This window comes from Panthera onca, chromosome A3, assembly GCF_046562875.1.
Source record: "Panthera onca isolate mPanOnc1 chromosome A3, mPanOnc1 haplotype 2, whole genome shotgun sequence".
Classification (NCBI taxonomy): domain Eukaryota; kingdom Metazoa; phylum Chordata; class Mammalia; order Carnivora; family Felidae; genus Panthera; species Panthera onca.
The window spans coordinates 34,719,705-34,743,017 of NC_138341.1; the positions used below are offsets into that span (position 1 = coordinate 34,719,705).

At 35.1% G+C, this 23,313-nt stretch overlaps 1 protein-coding gene across 9 annotated transcripts in view; it reads left to right on the top strand.

Annotated features, from left to right (window-relative positions):
* Window positions 1-23,313, top strand: part of EML4 (EMAP like 4) — a 160,291-nt gene that overhangs the window by 38,231 nt on the left and 98,747 nt on the right. For 2 of the 9 annotated variants that reach the window (XM_081795213.1, XM_060653492.3), the window contains exon 1: window positions 22,055-22,363. The exons of 1 other annotated variant lie outside the window; for it this stretch is intronic. In XM_081795213.1, the coding sequence (XP_081651339.1) occupies window positions 22,297-22,363 (67 nt within the window). In that variant the 5' untranslated portion in view covers window positions 22,055-22,296. Of the gene's footprint in view, window positions 1-22,048; window positions 22,364-23,313 lie in introns of those variants that run through there. 6 more of the 9 variants (XM_081795215.1, XM_081795214.1, XM_078444776.2 and 3 more) reach the window with 5 other exon arrangements.

Genomic DNA, 23,313 nt, shown 5'->3' on the forward strand with positions numbered 1-23,313 from the left:
AAGGTTAGTAAATTATAGAGTGGAGATTCAGATTTTGAGGTAAACATTCATTTTCATACCTGTTTCGAAACTTAGGTAGCTTTGTCTCACATCATTTAGAACCAGAATTTTTTGAGGTACTGATTTTTATAATAAAAGAACTAAGATTTCTCTTTAAGATTTTGTATTTAGATTGTTAAATGTTCTTTTCACACCGTATTTTGGAATTTCCTTTCTCTCTCTCTCTTTTTTTTTTTTTTTTGCCTTTTTATTATAAAGCTAAAACAGATTCAGAAAAAACACACAAATTTACACATAGTAAATTATTATGAAGTGAACACCCTTGTAACCTCAGTCCAGAACAAGAAATAGAATTCTGTCAGCCACACCAGAAGCTCCTTCCTAATGCCCACCCCAGTCAGTTTGTTACCTCCAAAATTATCTCTCGACTCTGACTTTGTAGTACTGTAGTCCTTCTTTATCTGCAGGGGGTAGGTTCTAAGCACCCCTGGGGATTCCTGAACCCACGAACAGTACCAAAACACATATATACTATGTTTTTTCTAGTATATACATACTTACTATACGTGACTAATAGGTGGGTACCATATACAGCATGGATATGCTGGTCAAAGGGATGAGTCTCATTCCCGGCTGGTCAAAGTAGGAAGGCCTGATTTTTCATCAGGCTACTCAGAATGGCGCATAAGTTAAAAGTTATGAATTGTTTATTTCTGGAATTTTCCATTAAATATTTCAGACAATATTTGACTGCGGTAACTGAAACCGCAGAAAGCAAAACTGTGGATAAGGTAGAAACTACTGTAATCGCTTCCTTTTTTTCCTTATGTTTTATCTCCTAAGTGTCTGTTCCTAGGCACTAGAGTTCGGTCTTACTCCTTTTTTTAAGTACTTAAAATACATCTTTATTATGATTTCATTGTAAAGGTGAGAAATTACAATAATAAAAATATAATCACTAAAATACTAAAAGCAGTTATTTGGCAACTCAAGACTACATAGCTAAAAACATGAAGTAATTTTAGACACTTATGCTTAGTTTTTATGTGGCTTTTTTTTTACACAAATACCACAAAGCGGAATAGTGCTTTAACTTTCCTTCAACATCCATCTTTTTTTCCAAAAGTATGTGTTATATTCCTTCTTAAAAGGGTTTACATTTGTACAGAGCTATACAATTTATAAAGCAGTTATTCATGATCTGATTTAATCCTCACAACAGTCTTGTGGTGTAGGTATATTCTTTCCATCTTATGGATGAGGAAATGCTGTAACTAGTATGATGAGACTTTGTGAAAACCTTGTGTTTTCCAAAATGTTTCCTTGTAAGTGTTCATTTTCCAGACTTTAGTCATTTGAGTACTACCTTCATGATTTTTCCTATTCTTCCACAACTGGTACTATTTTACTTAATAATCTTATTTAGAATGACCTTTTTAAATTGGTAGACTATTAGAATAGTTTTAAATTTACAGAAAAATAGAACAGTACAAGAGTTTCCACATTTCCCCACTCTCCCCACAGCTTTTCCTGTTACCAACATTTTATATTAGTATGCTACAGTTGTTACAAGGAACAAATCAGTATTGATACATTATTACTAACTAAAGCCCATCAGGTTTCTTTAGTTTTTAATCTAATGTTCTTTTTCTATCTACATCACACCCAGTTATCATGTCTACTTAGGCTTTTCTTGGCTGTGACAGTTTCTCAGTTTTTCCTTGTTTTTGATGACCTTGACAATTTTGGGGAGTATTGGTTAGGTATATTATGGGATGTACTTGTACTAGAATTTGTCTGCTGTTTCTCATGATTAGACCAGGGTTATAGGTTGGGAGAGGAAGACCACAAAGATGTAAGTACCATTTTCATAACATCATACATAGCTGCATATATATGTGGGAACATGTGTACATAGTAGTAATGTAATTTATAACCTGATATTGACCCCAGTCACCTGGCTCAGGTAGTGCTTGTCAGATCTCTGCTGTAAAATTATTCTTTTCCACCCTTCCATACTGTACTCTTCGGAAGGAAGTCATTATGTACAACCCACACTTAAGGAATGGGGAGTAATTATGCTCTACCTCCTTGAAGGCAGTGTATCTGCATAATTTATTTGGAATTCTTCTGTCTAGGAGATTTGTCCTTTCTCCTGCGTAACTTAGTATAGTTAGTCATTTATATCGGTATGGACTCCTGGGTATTTTATACTTTGGGTTATAATCCATTACTACTTAATTTTGTTGCTTAGATTATTTCAACTTAGGCCATCGAGAGCTCTTTTAAGTGGCTCTTTTGTCCTTTTGACATACCCCCATCATTTTTTTTTTTTTTTTTTTTTGAGAATGTCTTTTCTCTCTACACTATAAAATGACCTAGATTTAGATAAGCTTATTTTAAAATAAAATTTTGTATCCCTCAATAGATAGAAAATTATGTTAAGGAAAATTCTTAAATTCATCTTAAAATTGAATTATGTTTAAATATTGGGATGGTGTTAGGTATTAAAAAACAGACTTTCTCCCTGAAGTAATTAAAAGAAGGCCATGTAAAACTCTGTCTTTCATACTCTCATATACTTCATACATTAGAGCAGTGCTGCTTTTTCCCCACAAATACAGTACAACTATTTTTTCGTATTCAACACTTATTAGGATGTCTATAATGTGCTTGGTGTACCTACCATAGTAGGTACTGTGGGAGATTGAAGAGTATGAAATATCATCTATCATGAAGAGACTTACAGTTGTATTTGGTTAACAGTCTGTAAGAACGGTTGAAAAAAGCCCATAATATACCGCTAGATATTAAGTACTAAATGAGAGAGGTGAGGCTTACAAGAGTTAAAGGAAGAAAAGGTTCATTGTTGAATGAAAGGAAGAACTTTCTGGAGGTGAGACCTATGGTGGGGTCTTAAAGGTGGGTGAAGTCATTTCAGGCAACAAAGTCAGCATTATCTGCAGAACAGTGAGGAAATTGGCTTGGATAGAATCTTATGCTGTTATATACTGGAGTAATTTGAAAATATCTGAACCAATGGATCAATTCCCTTTGTCTTTTGTAACAAAGTTGAAAGTCATTGCTTTATGTATGACATGCCTAAAGGGGTTAGTTCTAATTATTAAAGGACTTGGCTATTCAAATTAAATGTTATTAGAGACATTGAAATCTTTATCTTTCCAAGGAGGTTTCTCATTGAAGCAATGAAATTTAAGTTGTATAACTTTGTTCCTAATACCTTAGTAATGTGTTGCCAGTGTTCTGACTAGGGTAAGACTTACCCTTTCCCCTGGTGGGTGATATAAACAGACTGGCAGCAAACAGTAATTATTTTCTTCCCAGACATACAATAACCCACTTAAAAATGGTATGTAAACATACATAATGGCTTTCCTTAGTTATCATGGTACTTGACTACTTTGGGGCTTTTTTGATCATCTATTAAGATTGTAATGTTTTGTTGTGGTTTTAATTTCTTAATGAAAAAATTTTAATTTATTGCATATTTTGTTTACAGAGTAATATATGGTGTTTGAAAATTGAAGTAGTATATATTTAAAGTCACTTTTAATGAATTAAATTAAATACTATATTTCCAAATTTACCTTTCAATAACCATTTATAATTTTTATGTAACTACTTCCAGCATTTTAAAGAGAAGGAAGGGAAATATATTAAAAAATAGACTCTGCAGTATATATTAAAATATTTACTGTATATTTATGCTATGTATGTTTTATTACAAGAAATCAGAATATTTTATAAATGTTTGAGACTATGGGGGGGGGCATTTTTAGATCTCCTCCCTAATATCTCCTCCCTAATAAGTCACTGGTAAAGTTTCATCTTAATTTTCTTTCCATTAGAACTTTTTTTCTAAACAGTAACAGATATAGTGATATGAAGTTGACAGATACATTTACTGTATTTGTATATACCATAGTAAGACAGATTATTATTTTTTTCATTCATTTCTGTGTCTTCATAACAATTTTCAAGTGTTTCTTTTCGGGCAACATCATACCACTGTACTGTTCAGGGTTTGGGAATAGGACAGTGTATCTGCAAGATAACTTTAAAAGTAGCTACTAGAGAAAGAGGAGTTGATAGTATTATGTAGTAGTAAAGCACTAGAATAGGAGTTTGGAGCTCTTTTCTAGTCCTGGTGCTGCCTTGTCTTATGTGACCTTGGAAGTCAGGTTCTGCATTTTCATTTGGCTTATGTGATCTTCAAGCCACCTTCTATAAATTGTATCATTTTGTGTCATGGTTGTGCAAACAAATGAGCATATTGGAAAATAACATGACTAAAGTGGTGGAATACCTCTTCTTCAGGTGTAAAAATATTAAAATCTTATTTTTCTTCTCCCATCTTAATGTAAACTTTTAAAAAAATTTATTTATTTTGAGAGAGGGTACAAGCAGGGGATGAGGTGGAAAGCGGGGATGGGGGGGGTGGGTAGAGCAGAGAATCCTAAGCAGGCTCCATGCTGTTAGCGTGGATCCTGATGTGAGGCTTGATCCCACACACCATGAGATGATGACCTGAGCCAAAACCAAGAGTCAGACCGCTCTACTGACCGAGCCACCCAGGCACCCTCCCATTTTAATGTAAACTTTTAATTGAAGTACAGCATACATAAAGAAAGTATACAGATGAAAACACATCACAGATTACAAAACATTACCAGAATTCTAGAAGCCTTTAGTGACTCTAAGTTATTCCTCCTCCTCCCCTAAGGGAAACCATCTTGACCTCTAACACCGTAGATTAATTTTGACTGTTTTTGAAATCATTCCGTATGGCTCTTGTGTCTGGCTTCTTTTGCTCAGCATTATATTTGCAAGATTTTTAGAGCTGTAGTTTGTTCATTTCCATTGCTATATGAAATTGCTTTGTATAAATACGTAATTGATTTATCTGGTCTCCTGTTAGACTTACCATAAAAGAAAAAAAAAGATAAATTGAACTACATTAAAGTTAAGAAATTGTGGTAGCTTTTTAATCTCCAGGAAATTGAATCTTTCCTATTTATACTTTTATATACAAATGGGTGCTTCAGTTTAGTCAAAGTAGCCTAACGACTCACTTTTCTCTTGCTGCCTTTACTGGAAGAAAGGAATAGTTTGATCATTTTAATAGCATGGAGAAATTCTAGAAACATACATATAAAGGAAATAGAAGATTAATAAGGGCAGTAATTTAATACCTTCTAAATTTTTAGTTCTAGGACAGATGTAAAAATTAGTTTTAATTCTTACAACTAGTTAGAAGGTGTTTTTGCCTTTTCTTAAAACTAGTATATATTTAGGGGTATTGATGACTATGTTGTTATTTAGGTGTGCCAATTTAAGGTTGTCTCACACAATTATAATTTATAAGCTGAATACAGGATTTTTAAAATATTTACTCCATCAGCATTTATCAAGTGTCTATTGTGTGTGTAGTCCTAGAACTTTGGTTTTTTGCCTATATCAAGTATTGTGTTAAGTGATAGGTAATACCCAAGTTTGTGATCCCTAAACATTTTCCCAGCAAGTAAATGAAAACCAAACTTTAGAGGCTTATAACATTTTCTCATTTAGATTCAGTTCATTCTCTACTAACTTTTAATAAGGCAACAACTTAGGAGGGAGTTGCAGATCATTAACAATATCAGGCAATAGATTCAGTATGAATTTAAATGGCAAAAATTATATCTAACACTTCTTTAAATATCACACAAAATGTAAAACAGTAATGCTTTAAGAAATGGTCTTAAACTTTAATGGGTGTTTGATATAATGTGTATTACTTGTTGCTTAGCTGAGTTTTTAATATACACTGGAGTTTGTGTATTTGAATAGCTAGGCAGAGATAATTCCTATTTAGCCTTTTCTTTTATCTTTTTAACCTTTCCTCCTAAGCCAGAGTTTAGAGTTCTTTTTTATTTTTCAGTTCATTGAGAATGGATCAGTTTATAAAATGAAGGATTTGGACTAAATAATTATTGTTTAAGGCGCCTTATTTATCTATTCTGGTTTTTTAAAAATACTCAAAATTTAGTGGCTTAAAACAACAATCATGTTATATTTCACATTAATGTGGGTCAGAAATTTGGGCAGAGCTTAATCAGGCAGTTCTTCTCCATTGAGGTCACTTGGTGATACTCAACTGGAAGGTCAGACAGTTTTATTTACATGTCTGGTACATGTCTGGATGGCTGGCAGGCTGGGCTTAGCTAGGACTGTCAAACTAATCACCTATAGGTGGCCTCTCCAGCATGGTGGTTTAGAGTCATCAGACTTATTAAATGGCATCTCAGTACTTTTAAAGAAAGAACCACCAGAATTTTAGAATCTGCAAGACTTAATATTTAGTCTTGGAAGTTGTGCAGCTGCTCTTGGTCAAAAGCAAGTCACAGAGCCAGCCCAAATTCAAAGGACAGGGCTCCCCAAGGGCATGATTACTGCAGGGGGAGGGGAGTCAACTTTGGAGACTCGCCATGCTACATGATCTAAGAATCTGTAACTTCAAATAGTATATATAAAAATTAAAATTTTTTAACAGAATGGTATTCAAATCATATATTCAAGCTGATTTTCATAAAACTCCACTACTATAATATTTTTATTTCCCTACAAAACTTCCAGAGTACTCTGCAATTTATATTTTCCCGTAGAAGTGTCTACCTCAGATAGTTTTCCTGTTTTATTATGAAAAACATTTAATATACAGGAAAGAAGAAAGAATTTACAGTGAACACATTTATCCACCACTTAGATTCTGTAATTAACATTTTGCTATAATTGGGTTTTCCCATGTTTATCCATCATCCATCATCTTAATTTCTGATAAACTTAAAAGTAAGTTGCAGGAATCAGTTACAGATTTAAATTAATTTTCTTTCTGATCCTTTTACCTTAAAGGATAGTCAGAAAATGTAAAGAATTCCTATTAGCATATTTTATCTGAGAACTTCCCTGCGTGGACCTTTTCAACCTGCTTTATATAATGTCACCTATCCAGTCACACTTTGGTTTAGTTTTTCACAACTCTTCCTTTTTAAATATTTTTTAATGGTTTATTTTTGAGAGAGAGAGACAGAATGTGAGCAGGGGAGGGGCAGAGAGTGAGGAAGACACAGAATCTAAAGTAGGCTCCAGGCTCCAAGCTGTCAGCAAGGAGCCCAACTCAGGGCTTGAACCCATGAACTGTGAGATCATGACCTGAGCCTAAGTTGGACGCTTTACCGACTGAGCCACTCAGGCGCCCCCCCCCCCCCCTTTTCTTTAATATTTATTTATTTTTGAGAGAGACAGAGTGTGAGTGGGCTAGGGGCAGAGAGAGAGGGAGACATAGAATCCAAAGCAGGCTCCAGGCTCTGAGCTGTCAGCACAGAGCCCCATGTGGGACTCGAACTCATGGACTGCAAGATTATGACCTGAGCCGAAGTCAGATGCCCAACTGACTGAACCACCCAGGTGCCCCAGTTTTCACAACTCTTACCCCTAATAGTCTCACTAAGATCTTCAGAGGAAAAAGAGAATTTTTTTTTTTTTTTGGTAATTATAAAAACAGTCATCCACAACCCCAGCATAAGCACAACTATTATTTCCTGTTATTTTTTTATTTCATATATTTTTGCAATAATTGCTAGTGTATATAGTTTAAAAATCTTTTTTAAAACATGTGAAGTGTTCAGATTATTATATAATAGCCTGATAATTAATGAGTATTTGATATTTGATTGAATGACAGGACCACTGTTTTTAACCATGGGCAAGTAAGTTGCTTCCCAATTGAGGAAAGCTATTGAACCCAGTCACATGTTATTGCTTATTGCCTGAAATTGGTTATATGTAAAGTTCATTACCCCATCCCTCTGATGCACACAACCTTAAGAGTTAAAACTGCAGAGAAAGAAGTTGAAAGGAATAAAGATTGACTTTAGTTCTATATCAGGAACAGATTAGGAAGTTAGGGAAAAAGTTACATTCAAATGTGATGAAACATTTTTGTTAAGTAAATTTTCATTTTTTACCAGTATTTTGACAGATATTCTCAGAGTTGAGTAAACTTCGTATTTAAAGTTTACCTACAAGTTTAAGCATATTAGAAACCTTTGATGTCAAGTAGAAAGACTAGATATGTTATATATTTACTCTGATTTTTATTCCTCTTTGCTGTGTAACTCCTTTGGATTCTAAAAAGCAGTAGCCAGTGCACTACCACTTGCTAATATAATGTATACTTACATAAGTGGTGGTTGCAAATTTTTCTCTTAGCTTGAGCATAATTAGCTGGTCAAACAAATTGAATTCTCTAATTGTAGGGATACAGGGTCTTACAGAAGATAGTTTTTGAGTCCTTCTACAGTGATAGAGAATTATACTTAATCCATCAAGGCAGTTAGTTGAGTCTCTTGTTTTATTAATAGATTTTTCAGAGAAAGCAGTTCTTGATTGTCAAGATTCATTCTTCCTAGAATTAACCTTTATTGTAGAAAAAAAAAAATCCCATCTAGCCTACATTCTTCATGTTATATAGTGAGTATATTTCATCTTGTTTGGCCTCTGTGGAAACAGATGGTTACTATTTTTCGTATAGTAACTTTAGATACCTGAAACTTAACATTTATCTTTTAGGCTTTACTGTGCTTGAATTAAGTTATTTACATAATACAGACCTAAACAGAGCTTTCTGTCCATGAAAAAGATGCACTCTGGGGATTCTTAAAATATGCTTCTGGACATTTGGTCATGTTTGTGTGTGCATATATTCATGGTCTTAATGAGCAGTTAGGTAACTTGAACTACATTGCTTGATTGCTACATTGGTGGGAGCATATGTCCAAGTATCAGCTCTATCAACAAATATTATAGCAAAATGAATGCAGAAAAAATGATCTGGGCTTGATCTGACTTTTGAAAATGTAGATTTACTTTGGGGAAGACGTGAGGAATCTGATCTGGGCTCTATTCATCCGATTTTTGGAAAATTCCTAGAATGTTAAGTTGATCCTGGGATGACTTTATGGGTTTGAGCCAGATCTGGGGAGATCCAGATTGTATCATCTTCTTGCAGAGTGGGCTTTAGGATATCCCATCTATTCTACACTTAAGAATTACTACTTGTATCTCTCATTTATGTGGATCCTCCTGAGTTGATCTGAAGAGAATAGAAGGATACGGGAAAGGAGATTTAAGTTTGCCATGTCATATTTACTTGGTGTCAGCCTCTCACACTTGTTTCCTGTCTAAATAGCACAATAAAACTCCATACTAGAGGTACATGGGTGCTCTTTTAAATTTTGAGGATGCTTTACTTTGACAATAAGAATATTTGAGTTTTGGATTTCAACCAGTAGAATGGTAATGGTTTTGCCTTTGTTTTTTTCAGTCAGTGAAAACTTAAAAAAAAAAAAAACCCAAAAACCTTTAATATAGGTATAATGCAATTGGGTAATGTTTGTACGTATTTTCCTAAAAATTACCTGAGACACACCGTTGGCCTAGTTTATCAGTGACATCATTTAAACAGTGATGGCTCTTGTCAATAAGGAACTCACAGTGAATTAGGTGAATTCTGAAGCCAAGAAGTTTAGTTGTAGATCTTGAATTGATTAATTACAGCAGCAACCCCATTTGTTGAAGAGACCATTTTCATAAGGAAATAGATGAAAAGCTTTTCAAAAGGCCTCCTTTATAAATTTCCAAGTTCTCCAAATCTTTAACTTAGTTTTTTTTAATATTTTTTTTTAAATGTTTTTATTTAGTTTAGAGAGAGAGCAGGGGAGGGGGGGAGGATGGGGGGGGGGGAGTGTGACAGAGGATCCACAGCGCGCTCTGTGCTGACAGCAGAGAGCCGAAATGGGACTCAAACTCACGAGCAGTGATATCATGACCTGAATGAAGTCAGACACTTAACCAACTGAGCCACCCAGGCATCCCTAACTTGCTTTAGGTTTTATCTTTGATTTTTCTTTTAGTTTTCCCAAATTAAAAAATAACAGATTTCATGTAACATAAAGTTTTTTAAAAAATCAAATCTGTGTTTATGTGTTTGGATTTTTGCTTTGTTTTGGTACAGGAGCATTTTAAACTTCTTTGTGGCCAGGGATAGCCTGCTTCGTAATTTCTATTATAAGAAGAGTTTAGAGGTGGCAGTTTGTGTGTATGTGGGCGGGGGGGGGGGGGGGGGTGGGTGGGGGCGGTGGTGAGGGATGTCATGAAAATATGTTTTGAAGCTTCTTTTGAATAGTCATTTTATTTTCACTCATACTGTATGTTCTAGATCATTCAAATCATCAGAGTTCTATAAAAATGACCTTATTTACATATAATGCACATATCACCCGTATAACTGAAAAAGTATCAGTTGTCCATATCAAATACATAGTTTCCCATATTTATGTTGCCACTGCCTTGTTTACGCTACCATTACCTCCAACCTGAACAGGTCTCACAACTTCTTATCTGTTGCTTCCTTCTAGTCTTATCTCTCTCAAGCAGTTTCTTTGCCTTAAATCCATCCTCCACGTAACCACCAGGGGATGAGCTGCTTAAATTGCAAATTTGATCTGGCCACTCCCTGGCTGCCCTCCAAGACCGTATTCTTCAGAGTGAAGTGTGTAAAATGATTTATTGCTGATGCGGGGAAAAAAATATTAGAATTTTTGTATTTACTTTTAGACCTAAGATAGAGGAAAGAAATTAAGCCGTACCAATATCTGATAGAACGATTCACATGCTCCGTCAGTCTGTCAGTTTGTCCTCTGTCACCTAAGGAGGAGTGGGAGTTCCATGCAGGAATTTACAATGGAGCTCTCTCCCATTCGCTCTCCGTGTGTTGCATCATATTGCCATTTACTCGTACTTTGTTAAGTATGTTTATGTATTATCTGATTCTCATAAAATAGATAAGTGTCTTAAAAAAGATTTCTTTGAAGAAACGAGAGATTTAAGAGATGTTAATAAGCAGAGGAGAAGAAGAAAATGGCACAGACCGTTTTATATTTTTGTTCAAGTTGTTTTTCAGACACATTATAGGTTTAAAATTAGTGATCCAGTCAGGTTTGATAAGAAGTCATCTCTCCAAAGTCAAAATTACTCAGGTGACTTGTTTGAAATATGTTTGATTCTTTCCCTAAATATATATATTGTGCCTTAAAATATTAGCTAATGATAGAAAAAGCAAAAAGTAGTTTGTCAGGTCTTAATATTCACCACTCTAGGCCTGCATAAAATTTAAATATTATAAGCATCTTGGTGATTAAGTCCAACTGGGAAAATTAGGCAATGTGTGTGAAAGTAATAAAAAGTTATAACATCAAGATTAAAATACTCCCTTCACTTGAAAGAAATAAAAATGCTATTTTCCAGCACACATACATACACCAAACTCTAATGAAAGTATGAAACTGATGCTGTAATTAGCAGGACATCTAAGATGCTTATTTTTATCCATACTTTCCAGATTTCTATTTTTTACATGTTTTATAATGTTCATAACATATTAGCAGAGTAATACACGTATAAAGAATTTATATATATTGAGGGTGTGAGCTCCACATTTAAAAACCTTTTATTGACACTTAATACATGTAATCATAATCCAGGTAAAAAGAAAGAGAGCATACCCAATACCCCAGAGGACCCTACACCTTTCCTCTTCTCCCAATTATTACCCCCCCCCAATATCTCCAAAAATAACTGCTATCTTAATTTTTGACAATATTGTGTAGTTTTACCTGGTTTATGTAAGTGGAATCTTAAAACATATACTCTTTTGTGTTTGGTTTCTTTTGCTCAGTACTGTTTGAGAGTCATTCATGTTGTGTAGCTGTGGTTCGTTCAGTATCCTTGCTGAATGATACTGTGTTATATGAATATGCCACAGTTTATTTGTCTGTTCTAATATTGATGGATTTGATTTGTTTCCAGTGTCTGACTGTTACGGATAATACTGCTCTGATTTCCTGTACATATTTTTTGGTACACATATTTCTGTTGAGTATAATCCTAGGATTGGAATGCTGAGTTGTAGGGAATGTGTTTATCCCACTTTAATAGTGATGCCAAATAGTTTTCCATCCTGGCTGTACTAGTATATAGTTCCATCAGCAGTTCTAAGAGTTTGTGTTGTTCTACTTCTTCACCAACACTAGGTATTGTTAGTCTTTTTAATTTAAGCCACCCAGTGAGTGTGTAGTGGTATTTTATTATGGTTTCAAATTGCGTTTTCTTGAATACCAATAAGGTTGAGCATCTTTTCACATATTTATTGGCCAATTGGATGTCCTCTTTTTTAAAGTTCCTGTTCAACTCTTTTATTCATTTTTGTATCGGACAACTGTCTTTTTCTGGTTGATTTATAAGTATTCTCTGTATATTCAGGATATGAGCCCTTTGTCAGTTATGTTCCAACTGCTTTCTCCTATTCTGGCGTGCCCTTTCACTTTTAATAGTGTCTTTTTATAATGGACATTCTCAGTTTTAAGGTTGGTCCCAATATTAATCTTTTCCCTTATCAATAGTGATTTCCGTATCTGTTTAACTATCTTCTGAAAGCTTTATTGTTTTGTCTTTCACAGTTAGATCTGGAATTGATTTTTGTATATGCCCTGAGGTAAGGGTCAAGTTTTATTCCCTCCCCTCCCCCATATGCAGATCCACCTGACCCAGCATTATTTATTGGCATGGATCTTGTTTCCCCAGCTCTCCAAAGTGCCGCCTTTGGTCTGTATATGAGTGTGCTTAATTTTGGAGTCTCTTTTCAGTTCTATGGGTTTATTTGTCTACCTTTGTCTTAATTACTGTAGTTTCATAATAAGTCTTGCTATGTAGTAGAGCAAGTGCACCTACATTTTTCCTTTTGTTCATGAGGGTTTTACTTATTCTTGACTTTTTGCTTTTCTGTGTAAACTTCAGAATAAGCTTACCAAATTCCATCCACAGGAACACATGTGTGCATGAACACACACAAAGTGTTGAAATTTTTTCCATACTGCATTAAATTTCCAAATCAGAGTAAAAGTGGCATGTTTTCATTGAGTCTTCAATCCATGCATTTGGCATATTTATCCAATTATTTAGGTATTTAATTTCTCTCGACAACATTTACTAGTTTTATGTGCAGAAGTCTTGAACGTCATTTTATTATTTTTATTACTAGGTATTTTTTTTAGTATTCCTGTAAATGATATTCTTTAAAGCCATTGTTTTTCTGTTTGTTTCTAGGATAGAGTAATATAGTTGATTTTGTGTATTGACCTGTATCCATCAACCTTGCTAAGCTCACTATTAATTCTAATCAGCTGTCTATATATTTTTGGTATTTTTATATACATAATCATGTTGTCTGTGAATGATCGTTTTATTCTTTTCTAATGTCTAATTTATTTCTCTTGTCTTACTGAACTGAGTAGGACTGCAGTATAAAAGAGAAGTGGTGAGAGTAGGTATCCTTGTTTATTTTGTTCCCTATCTCAAAAGGAAAGCTTTCAGTATTTCCAACATTAAATATGATGGTGTCATTTTTTAATTTTTGTTATTTGCCTGTTGCACTTACTATGGCTGCATAATCAATTAAAAATTTAATGGCATATGGGGTGCCTGGGTGGCTCAGTTGGTTAAGCATCCGACTCTTGATTTCAACTCAGGTCATGATCTCATGGTTCATGAGATGTAGCCCCACACTGGGCTCTGTGCTGATAGCACAGAACCTGCTTGGGATACTCTGTCTCCCTCTCTCTCCCCACCCTCCCACCCCAAATAGATAAACACACATTTAAGAAAAGAAGTTTTAAGTATATTTTGAGAGAGAAAACACAGGTGGGGGGAGGGGCAGAGAGAGAAGAAGAGAGAGCAAAAGAGAATTCCAAGCAGACACTGCACTGTCAGCATGGAGCCTGACATGGGGCTCAAACCCAGAAACCACGAGATCATGACCTGAGCTGAAGTCCTACACTCAACCAACAGAGCCACCCAGGCACCCCTCATTTAAGAAAATTTTAATGGCCTATGGGGTGTATGGGTGGCTGGGTTGGTTGAGCCCCACAGAGGGCTTGCTACTGTTGGGTCCCCTGCCCCTCCCCCGCTTGCACTCTCTCAAAAAATAAACATTAAAAAAAATTTTAATAGCATAAAGCAACCATTTATTATGATCATAGTTTTTGTGGATTAGGAATTTAAGTAGGGCACACCATGGAAGGCTTATCTCTATTCTGTGTTGTCTGAAGCCTTGGCTGCAAGATGCAAAGGCAGAGGGAGAGAGGAACCATCTGAAGACTCATTTACTCATGTCTGATTGTTGATGCTGGCTCTTTGCCGGGAGCCTCCTTTCCTCTCCACCTGTGGAGAGGTGGTCTCCGCCATGTGGCCTAGTGTGAGCTTCTTCACAGCATGGTGGTTGGTTTCTCCTAAAGCAAACATTCCCAAACAAGAGAAAAGAAGCTGTATCCTTTTTACAGCCTAGTCTCAAGTCATATAAGCATTACTTTTGCTATACTCTGATTGGAGCAGTCACAAGCCCCCAACCAGATGCAAGAGAAAGGGAGCACAGACCCTGCTTTTTGCTGAAAGGAATGTCTGTCCGTCATAGTATAAGAACACATCTATGTTTTCGTATGCATGTGTCCAGCTAGTGCAAGAGAGAAATGCAGAAAATGTGATCTGCTATAATGCCTTTGTTATCAGACTAAGGATGTTCCCTTCTATTCATAGTATTTAATGTTTTTGTTTTGATGGATTTTAAATTTCATGAAATGCCTTTTGTTTGAAATTAATGATTTTTTTCTGTTAATGTAAGTTTCTTCAATAAAGTCAACTTGGTTGTGATTTATTATCTTTTTTATATGTTACTGCTTTTGGTTTGCTAATTCTTTTTTTAGGATTTTTGCATCTTTGAAAGTTCTTTGAGAGGACCACATCTTAACCTACATCACTTTTATATCCTACCATATACCTAATAAAGTGTTGGACATATGGTAAAAGCTTAGAAAATAACTTTTTTTCCTGTCTCTCAGTTCCTTATTCAACAATATCAAATCCTTGGGATACAATGTGTTAGTGATTTTATTAAAAAATATTCTTTATGTGGAAATAGGAGAGGTTTTCTGAAAATGTAAATCTATCCGCCCTCACCTAGAAGTCTGAGTAGTCTTTTCTGTATCATATCTACCAGCTTGAGAACCTTCACTATACATAAGCAAAGATTGTGCAGCAAGAAGGACAATAAAATGCCGGATTCTCTAATTTGGCACTAAATAAAAATTTATTTCGCTTATTGTCTCCTTCTTATTCTGTTTCTGTAGCCATGGAGAAATAAAGTCATAAAATTAATACACTGCCAATTCTGATTATGGAGGCCGGTCTCAGCCTTATTAATAAAATTTACTTTGTCAGTAAAACTGATTCCTGTCTTAGATACTTTAAAAATTATGTATTTGTAAATTATAAATATGTACTTGCACATTTTAACAAATCAAACTTTGTACAAGATAACCCTTGTTAATAGTTTAGTTTGTATCCTTCTGTGGTAGAGGTAGACAAAATACGGCCCTCGTGCCAAATCCACTGTATCTGTACATCCTGTGAGCCAAGAGTGTGTTTTTATATTTTTAAATGGTTGAAAAAAATCAAAAGAATATTTTATGACCCATGAAAGTTATATGAGATTCTAACTTCAGTGTCTATTAAGTTTTATTGGAACATAGCCAAGCTCATTTGTAGACATGTTGCTACAATAGAGTGCAATAGTTGGGACAGAGTTCTTTTGACATTGCAAAGCCTAAAATATTTACTCTTTGGTCCTTTACAGAAAAAGTTTGCTGACCCCTGTTCTACATGAACAGGTTTTGTTGTTTGTTTCAAAAACAGGACATAAAATAACACTGTGTGTACAATGGCTGTGCATTATCTGTTGCTTACTGGCAACTAGCTTTTTTCACTTAATGTGTCTCCTATGGATAACCTTCACACCACATTGATAGACATATGATACATTCTTTTAATAGTGTATAATATTTCATATTTAGGAGCCATTTCGTTCACCTGTTCTCATTTTGATAGACCTTTAAGTCTTGTTTATATAGTCCCTTCTCTCCTTACTACATACGTTGTTGGATCAAAGAGTGTGTGTGTAATTTTAAATAGCTATTACCAGATTACTTTTAAGAAAGTTTGTAGCAGTTCACAAATGTACCAGTACAACTGCCTGTGTCCTAACATACTAGCTACTGATTGCTCTCATATTTTTATTTAGCCCATAGGAACAGTAAAAATTGTTTTAATTTTCTGTCCTGCTGACTGAAGAGGCTAAGTCATTTGTAATTGTAAAGACATGCTTTCAGCAGTGTCAAGTTTAATCATCTCAACAATGTTTTCTTTTTGCTTTTGAACAGATCTTAAATGCCAGCAGTCACAACTGCAGATTTTACTCTAGCCAATTATCTTTCCTCTCCTTGCTTATAGGAAGTAACCATTTTTTTTTTTTTAAGTCTGCACCTATTACAAGAGTACTATGTGAGAGATTTCGTCCTACTTAGCCCATATCTCTCACAGTATGTGAAAAAAATCCTAAAACACATCTAGATACAGTAAATAAGATCTTTGGTTACAAAGGTCATTACATTTTTATTCTTTGGACAATTGAGTAAATACAGATTAATAGTTTATTAAGCAATGCTGGCTCTAGGCTACATTATGAAAAAGGTGAAATTGTCCTTACAACTCCACCTTTTCTCTTCTCCCTCATTTGTACCCTTATTTAGGTTATTCTTTTAGGTGATCTGCCCTTTTCAGATACACAGTTATGCCCCAGTTGTCTTCTGCCATCATTTATACTTTTGGGAAAATTTAAATTCTACTTACTTCTAAGTGAATTTACATTTTAAATTATGAAAGTTTTTGTTGCTTATTAAATGAGGAGTTTGCTGTTGTTTTGACAACAGCTTGTTTGAGATATAATTCATATACCATACAGTTCACACATTTAAAATACTCAATTCAGTTGTTTTTAGTATATTCATAGGTTGTGTAACTTGTACCACTATCAGTTCTAGACTACTCTCAACACCCAGAGAAGAAATTCTGTATTCTTTAGCAGTTGCTCTCCATTCCTCCTGCAGATCCTAGGTAACCACTAATCTACTTTCTGTTACACATTTGCCCCTTGTGGACATCTCCTATAAATGGAATCATACAATAAGTCGTCTTTGTGACTGGCATCTTTCTTTAACTTAGCATGTTTTCCTGATGCATCCATATTGTAATGTGTATCAGTATTCCATTCCTTTCTATAGTTGAATAATCCATTGTTTGGATATACCACATGAATGATATCCATTATTTGATGCACATTTGGGTTATTCTGCTTTTTGACTCTCGTACATAATGCTGCTGTGAACATTCATGTGTAAGTTTTTACGTAGACACGTTTTCATTTCTCTTAGGTGTATACCTAGGAGAGAATTGCTGGGTCTTATAGCAATCTATGTTTAACTTTTTGAAGAACTGCCAGAATATTTTCCAAAGTGGTTGTACCATTTACATTCTCACCAGCATTGTATCTGGTTTATTTTATTTAGCATAATATTTTCAAGACTCACCCATATTGTAGCATGTGTCCGCATTTTATTTTTTAAGGTTGGATCATACTCCATTGTATGTATATACACATTTTGTCCATTCATCTGTGGATAGACATTTGGGTGGTTTCCACCTTTTCACTGTTGTGAATGATGTTACTGTTAAACACTGGGGTACAAGTATATGTTTGAGTCCCTGTTTTCAATTCCTGTAAAGTGGAATTGCTGGATCATATGTTTAACTTTTTGAGGAACCACCAGGACATATTATGCAGTGGCTACATAATTTTGCATTTCCACCAGCAACGCACGAGGATTCTTTCTCCACTTGTGGAGAAAGTACTTTCATGTACTTACTGGCAGTTCGTGTATCTTCTTTGGAGAAATGTCTATTCAAGTCCTTGACCTATTTTTGAGACTAGTGTTGCTGGATTGCTCAGTAAGTAGATCTTAATATTTAGTGAATCTTGCTGGATTATTCCTTCAGTGTAGTTTTTTAATGTACACTTCTCTTCAAAACATATGGAAGTTCTGATGCCAACATTTAGTGTTGCCAGAATTTACAACTTTTGTTTATTTAATGGATATGAAATAGTAGCCTGTGATTTTAATTTGTATGTTCCTAATTACTAGTAAGGGTGATCCATCTTTCCACCTTCCATATAAACAGAAGTTTACCTATTCATCTCTTTCACATTTTTTGATCAGGTCGACCTCTTTTCTTATTGATATATTTACTTATTTCTTGTATGATTCCAAATATTTTTTTCCAAATTGTGCCTTTAAATTTTTTTTTCCTTTTTGAAGTAGGAAGAACTGAATTTGAATTTGGGTCCTTAGGAGTTAACATAGGTGCCTGAGAAACTAGTCACTCAATAAAATTTAGGATGAATAAGTATTTTTCAGAAATCTAAAAATCTGTGTTATTTTTTAAAGCAATAATGCTACTTGTTTTTAAAATAGACAAAAGTGTATACTTACAGCTTATATAACATTTTAATATTTAGTACTTAGAATCATATTGTTTGGGTTATATCTGTAAACTTATTTAGAAGTTATATTTTGGGGGGGCACCTGGTTGACTCAGTTGGTCAAGCATCTAACCAGCTCAGGTCGTGATCTCGAGGTTCGTGAGATTGAGCTCCACTTTGGGTTCTGTGTTGACAGTGTGACGCCTGCTTGGGATGTCTTTCTTTCTCTCTTTCTCTCAAAATAAATAAACTTTAAAAAATGCTTTAAAAAAAGTTGTATTTTTGCCTGATGTTTTATAGGTTTACATAGCTCTCCAGTTGCATTGCTTTTCTAAATTTTTCTAAAAATTATCATCAATATTTTATTTAAATAACTTGTTCCAGAGACCAAACTTTCATTTTTCCCTCCCATTAAAAATCGACTGGTTTTCTTTTTTGAGTCTCACTATTTTCTGTATAAATCTGTCAGGGCAAGTGTTGTATTACACTTTGTTTGCATTTCTTTCTCCCCCACTCATCCATGCTTTTTAGGTTTGGAGACTATCTTATCCAATGAATGGCATATAATTAGAAGTTCATTAAATGTTAATCTGCTAACTCCAATTTAGCTTTTTTTTTTTTTTTTAAGTGTTTGTTTATTTTTGAGAGACAGAGTGGGGCAGGGGCAGAGAGAGAGGGAAACAGAGAGCCCGAAGCAGGCTCCACACTGACAGCTGAGAGCCTGATGTGGGGCTTGAACTCCCGAACCAAATGACCCGAGTCAAAGTTGGACACTTAACCAACTAAGCCACCCAGGCATCCCCCAGTTTAACATTCTGATGATGAAATGGAATTTGGTGAATAAGTAATTAGTAAAATAATGTAGCATCTCTTTCTGCTGACTTTTCAGAGACTGTTCCAGTAAATCTTTAACTGCTTAGGTGCCTGACCCTGCAGATCTTACTGAACATTGAGAATTTAGTCAATTTAGGTGTGGGTTTACCAGGCCTTTATTTTAGAATCTTAGTAATTATTTTAGTAATAGCTAACATTCATAAGACTTTCACTGTTTTGCTGTCATTTTTAAGTGTTTTTTAATGATTTTTATCTAATTAAATTCTCTTCGATTTTATATGTTAGGTACTCTTAGACTCATTTTAAAGATGAAGAAACAGAGGTGTGGAGAAGTTAAGAAACTTGACCAGAGTTATACAGTTAGTAAATGGTGAGCCAGTTTTTGAATCCAGGTAGTCTAAATTCAGCACTATATTCTTAACCACTGTATATATACTAAATAAAATTTTGGTTACACATGAACTTTATATTCCAAGAACAATTTTGTTAATAAAAACATACATGGTAGAATATTTTTCTTAAAGCAAGATAGGGACTATATTTTCTGCCAAGGACTGATGATTCGCCAGGAGGGGTAGGGGGGGCAGGGAGAAGAGGGAGAGAGAAAATGTGAATGAGTAAGTTTAGGACTAAATACATAAAGAAAGCATTGAGTTTGTCTAAGGAATCAGTAAGGGGAAGAGAGTGGGTTGTTTGTTTTAATGGAGAGATATAGGCATTTTAGCTTATTTACTCATAACAAAAAAATTAGTGAAATAAGTTGTCTGTAGTCCTGGGTTGAGGCCTTGTAGTGCAAAAATATCTAACCTCTTGATTAGGCTAAATCTCTAAAACTGTGACAGCAATAACAAAAATATACTTAATGGGCATATTGTGACAGAGAGAGGGGAAGGAAGGGGAAGAAAGGCAGGGAGAGAGAGAATCTCAAAGTCCAGGAACAAAAGAGGAAAAGGGGATATTCAGAGAAAGAAGAAGCCAAAAAAGAAAGAAATATTTAGGGCAATGAGAGATAACCTGTCTTTTCTATCAGTCATCGGCTAAAATTGTTTCTTCCAGATCCTTTCCCCAGCCCCATGAAACTTTGCCTGTGGGGGTTCTGTTCTTCTAAAGCGACCCCAGTACTCTGCATGTCACTAAGGTAAAAGGGGTCTCTATCTCGCCCCTTGTTTAGTCCTGTCTTTGCTGCTGATTCTACAGTGTGTCCACAATAAATCAACCAGTGTTTGGAGAGTTACCAGTGCTAATGGTGTTTTCCAGGTGTAGAGGAAAATAAAACGAAATAGCTTCTCCCCTAGAGGACTTTGCAATCTAGTTAGGAATTTAGAATGTAACTTTATTAAAAGATAATTAACAATATCCTGCAATATGATGTGTCAGATGGTATAGACATTCCACACTCAGCTCTAGCTCTTTAACCAGCTCTTTTTAACAGGCAACCTTGTCTCCTACTTTACAGATTAAAAATTTTGGTATAAAAACAAACATCTGTGCCTGCTTTCATCCTCTTTCTTCTTAGATAAAACAGTGTCCCTTTTCAAGGCTCATTCTTTGGGCTGTATTTTCTTTCTTCCTTTCTTTTTAAGTTTTATTTATTTAAGTAATCTCTACACCACGTGTGGGGCTGGAACTCACAACCCCAAGATCAAGAGTCCCATGGTCTTCTGACTGAGCCAGCCAGGAACCCCTGGTCTGTATTTTCTATTTTAGCCCTTCACATCTTCTTTAACTAGAGTTTTCCTGTATGTCCTTTCATATTAGTACACATCACTCTCTTGTTGATTTTTTTTCCCCAGACCCTGAAAATATATTGGAGCAAAAACCCCATCATCATCCTTCCGCAACATTGTCTCCACCCCTCACCCATTTATTTCCCCCTTCCATCTTCACTACCTCATGGTCACAGTTCAGTGCATTGTAGACTCTTGATTGGGCTCAGGTCATGATCTCCCAGTTTGTGGGGTCAAGGTGCTCACAGCTCACAGTCTGCTTGGGATTCTCTCTCCTCTGCCCCTCCTCTGCTCATGCTCGCTTGCTTGCTCGCTCTGTCTCAAAATAAATAAGCATTAAAAATTGTTTATTACTCGTGCAGTTGTACTATTTTACAGTAATTTGGGAAATTAAGTGAATTAAGAAAATGACTTCTCATTGTACATTCATCTCACTTAAGTACAATGCTTATAATGAATCAGCCATGCTAGTTTTAACACTAAAATTTCAAAAATCATTGAAAAGTGATAATTCTTTTAGTTTCTTTAAAGTAACGGTGGATTTTATTTTATTCAAAACGAAAAGGAAAAAAGGAAATGAGATTTGTCACTTTGCACACACATTCTTAATTTTTTTATTTCCTAGTAGAGGAAAATACTTTGGGGGCTTTAACTGTGTTACTTATAGAAACTGTTGAGTATATTTTGTGTTTCAGTTTCAAAAGGCAAAAACTGAGTTTTGTATTTGAAGCAGTTGCACTTTATGCTCAATCAATTAAAAGAAGATCAGAAAAGTCTGAGGACAACCAAATTATTGTTTTCATGTGGTGTATTAATTCATGTGTTTCTGCCTATGCCTGGAGTTTAGCCACTCCCCAAAGCAGCCAAAGTTTTTTGTCTGTATCTTTACCCCCTTTTGGCTGCATGCTCTGTTTGCTCTCTCTCCTTCAGTGTCTTTGTCTCTCTTTATAAATAAGTAGAAAACTTTACTTCAGAGAGCAAAGGGACAGGAGAAGAGCTATCTTAAGAAATTTTTATTTGTGCCAACATAGAAGTGCTTTGTGGTAGGCCATCTGGACCGGGAGGATTTCCTCAGAATGTAAAGTATGTCGTGAGAGTTAGAGAGCTGGGATTTGCTCTGGAACTATCTGGGAAGGCAGCAGGAAACGTAGACAGAACTGGTTTATATTGCTTGTAACGTAGGTGGCAAGAATGGAAGACAGCTTGCCTGGTCTCGCTTCAGTGTGTGTTTCCTCTACACTTACGAACTTCTGCACTGGTAACGTATCTTTCCTTTCCCGCGAATTCAAAACCTGTCTCACAGACTTTACTCATGACAAAAGAAGTCTGAGGACTGGGAGTGAACCTAGATCCGTTCTTTCCCCCCCGCCCCCCTCCTCTCTTTAAATATACGTGTCAGTAATGGCATAAATATTTGCTTACATACTTTTACAAAGTATTTAAGACTGAACCCACTATGTAAATAAATATAATCCTTTTGTGAGGGCAGAGTGGGCTTTGCTCAACTTGTTCTTTCCCTGCCCCCCACAAAGGATGGCCATTACACTATTCTTGAGGGAAAAAATTAAAACAGCAGCTTTTAATGGAAAATAATTCAAAAATGCCTCTCTAAAATAATAGCAAATCATAAATTATGTAATTAAGCTTGATGTTTGCTTCTATGAAGTCTAACCAGAAAATTTCATCAAAAGCAGAATTATCTGTTTTTAATTCTTTTTTGTTAAATTAAGTAAGAGTTGGGGGGGAGCCATTTTAATTGTGAATTAATCCTGGTGATAGAATAAGTAAAGTCTGTCCCTGGGACCAGCCACCATGCTCAGAGTACTGTAACAGAAATATTTTTCGGGGTGTCTGTGTGTGTGTGTGTGTGTGTGTGTGTTTTGCTTTGTTTGTCTTTTGTTTTTTTACTTAACACAGTTTCTCTTTTATGCTAGTAGATGAATTTTTAGTAAGACTGTATTACAAGGAAAAACACTTAGTTTTAAAAATGGAAAATAAGCAACATTATTTGTGTTATTTCATTGAAGCCAGAAGCCAGTCTTACTTTCATAGAATCATATTGCTAACTGGAGGTAATTGATATTGTCATTTACTAGCAAAATAAAATATCCAAGGTTTTAGCAATTTAAATGCCTTACTTAATTAAAACTTTGAGAGAAAAATGTGACTTTTGAAATAGAATATTATGATAAGTAGGAAACCTTAATT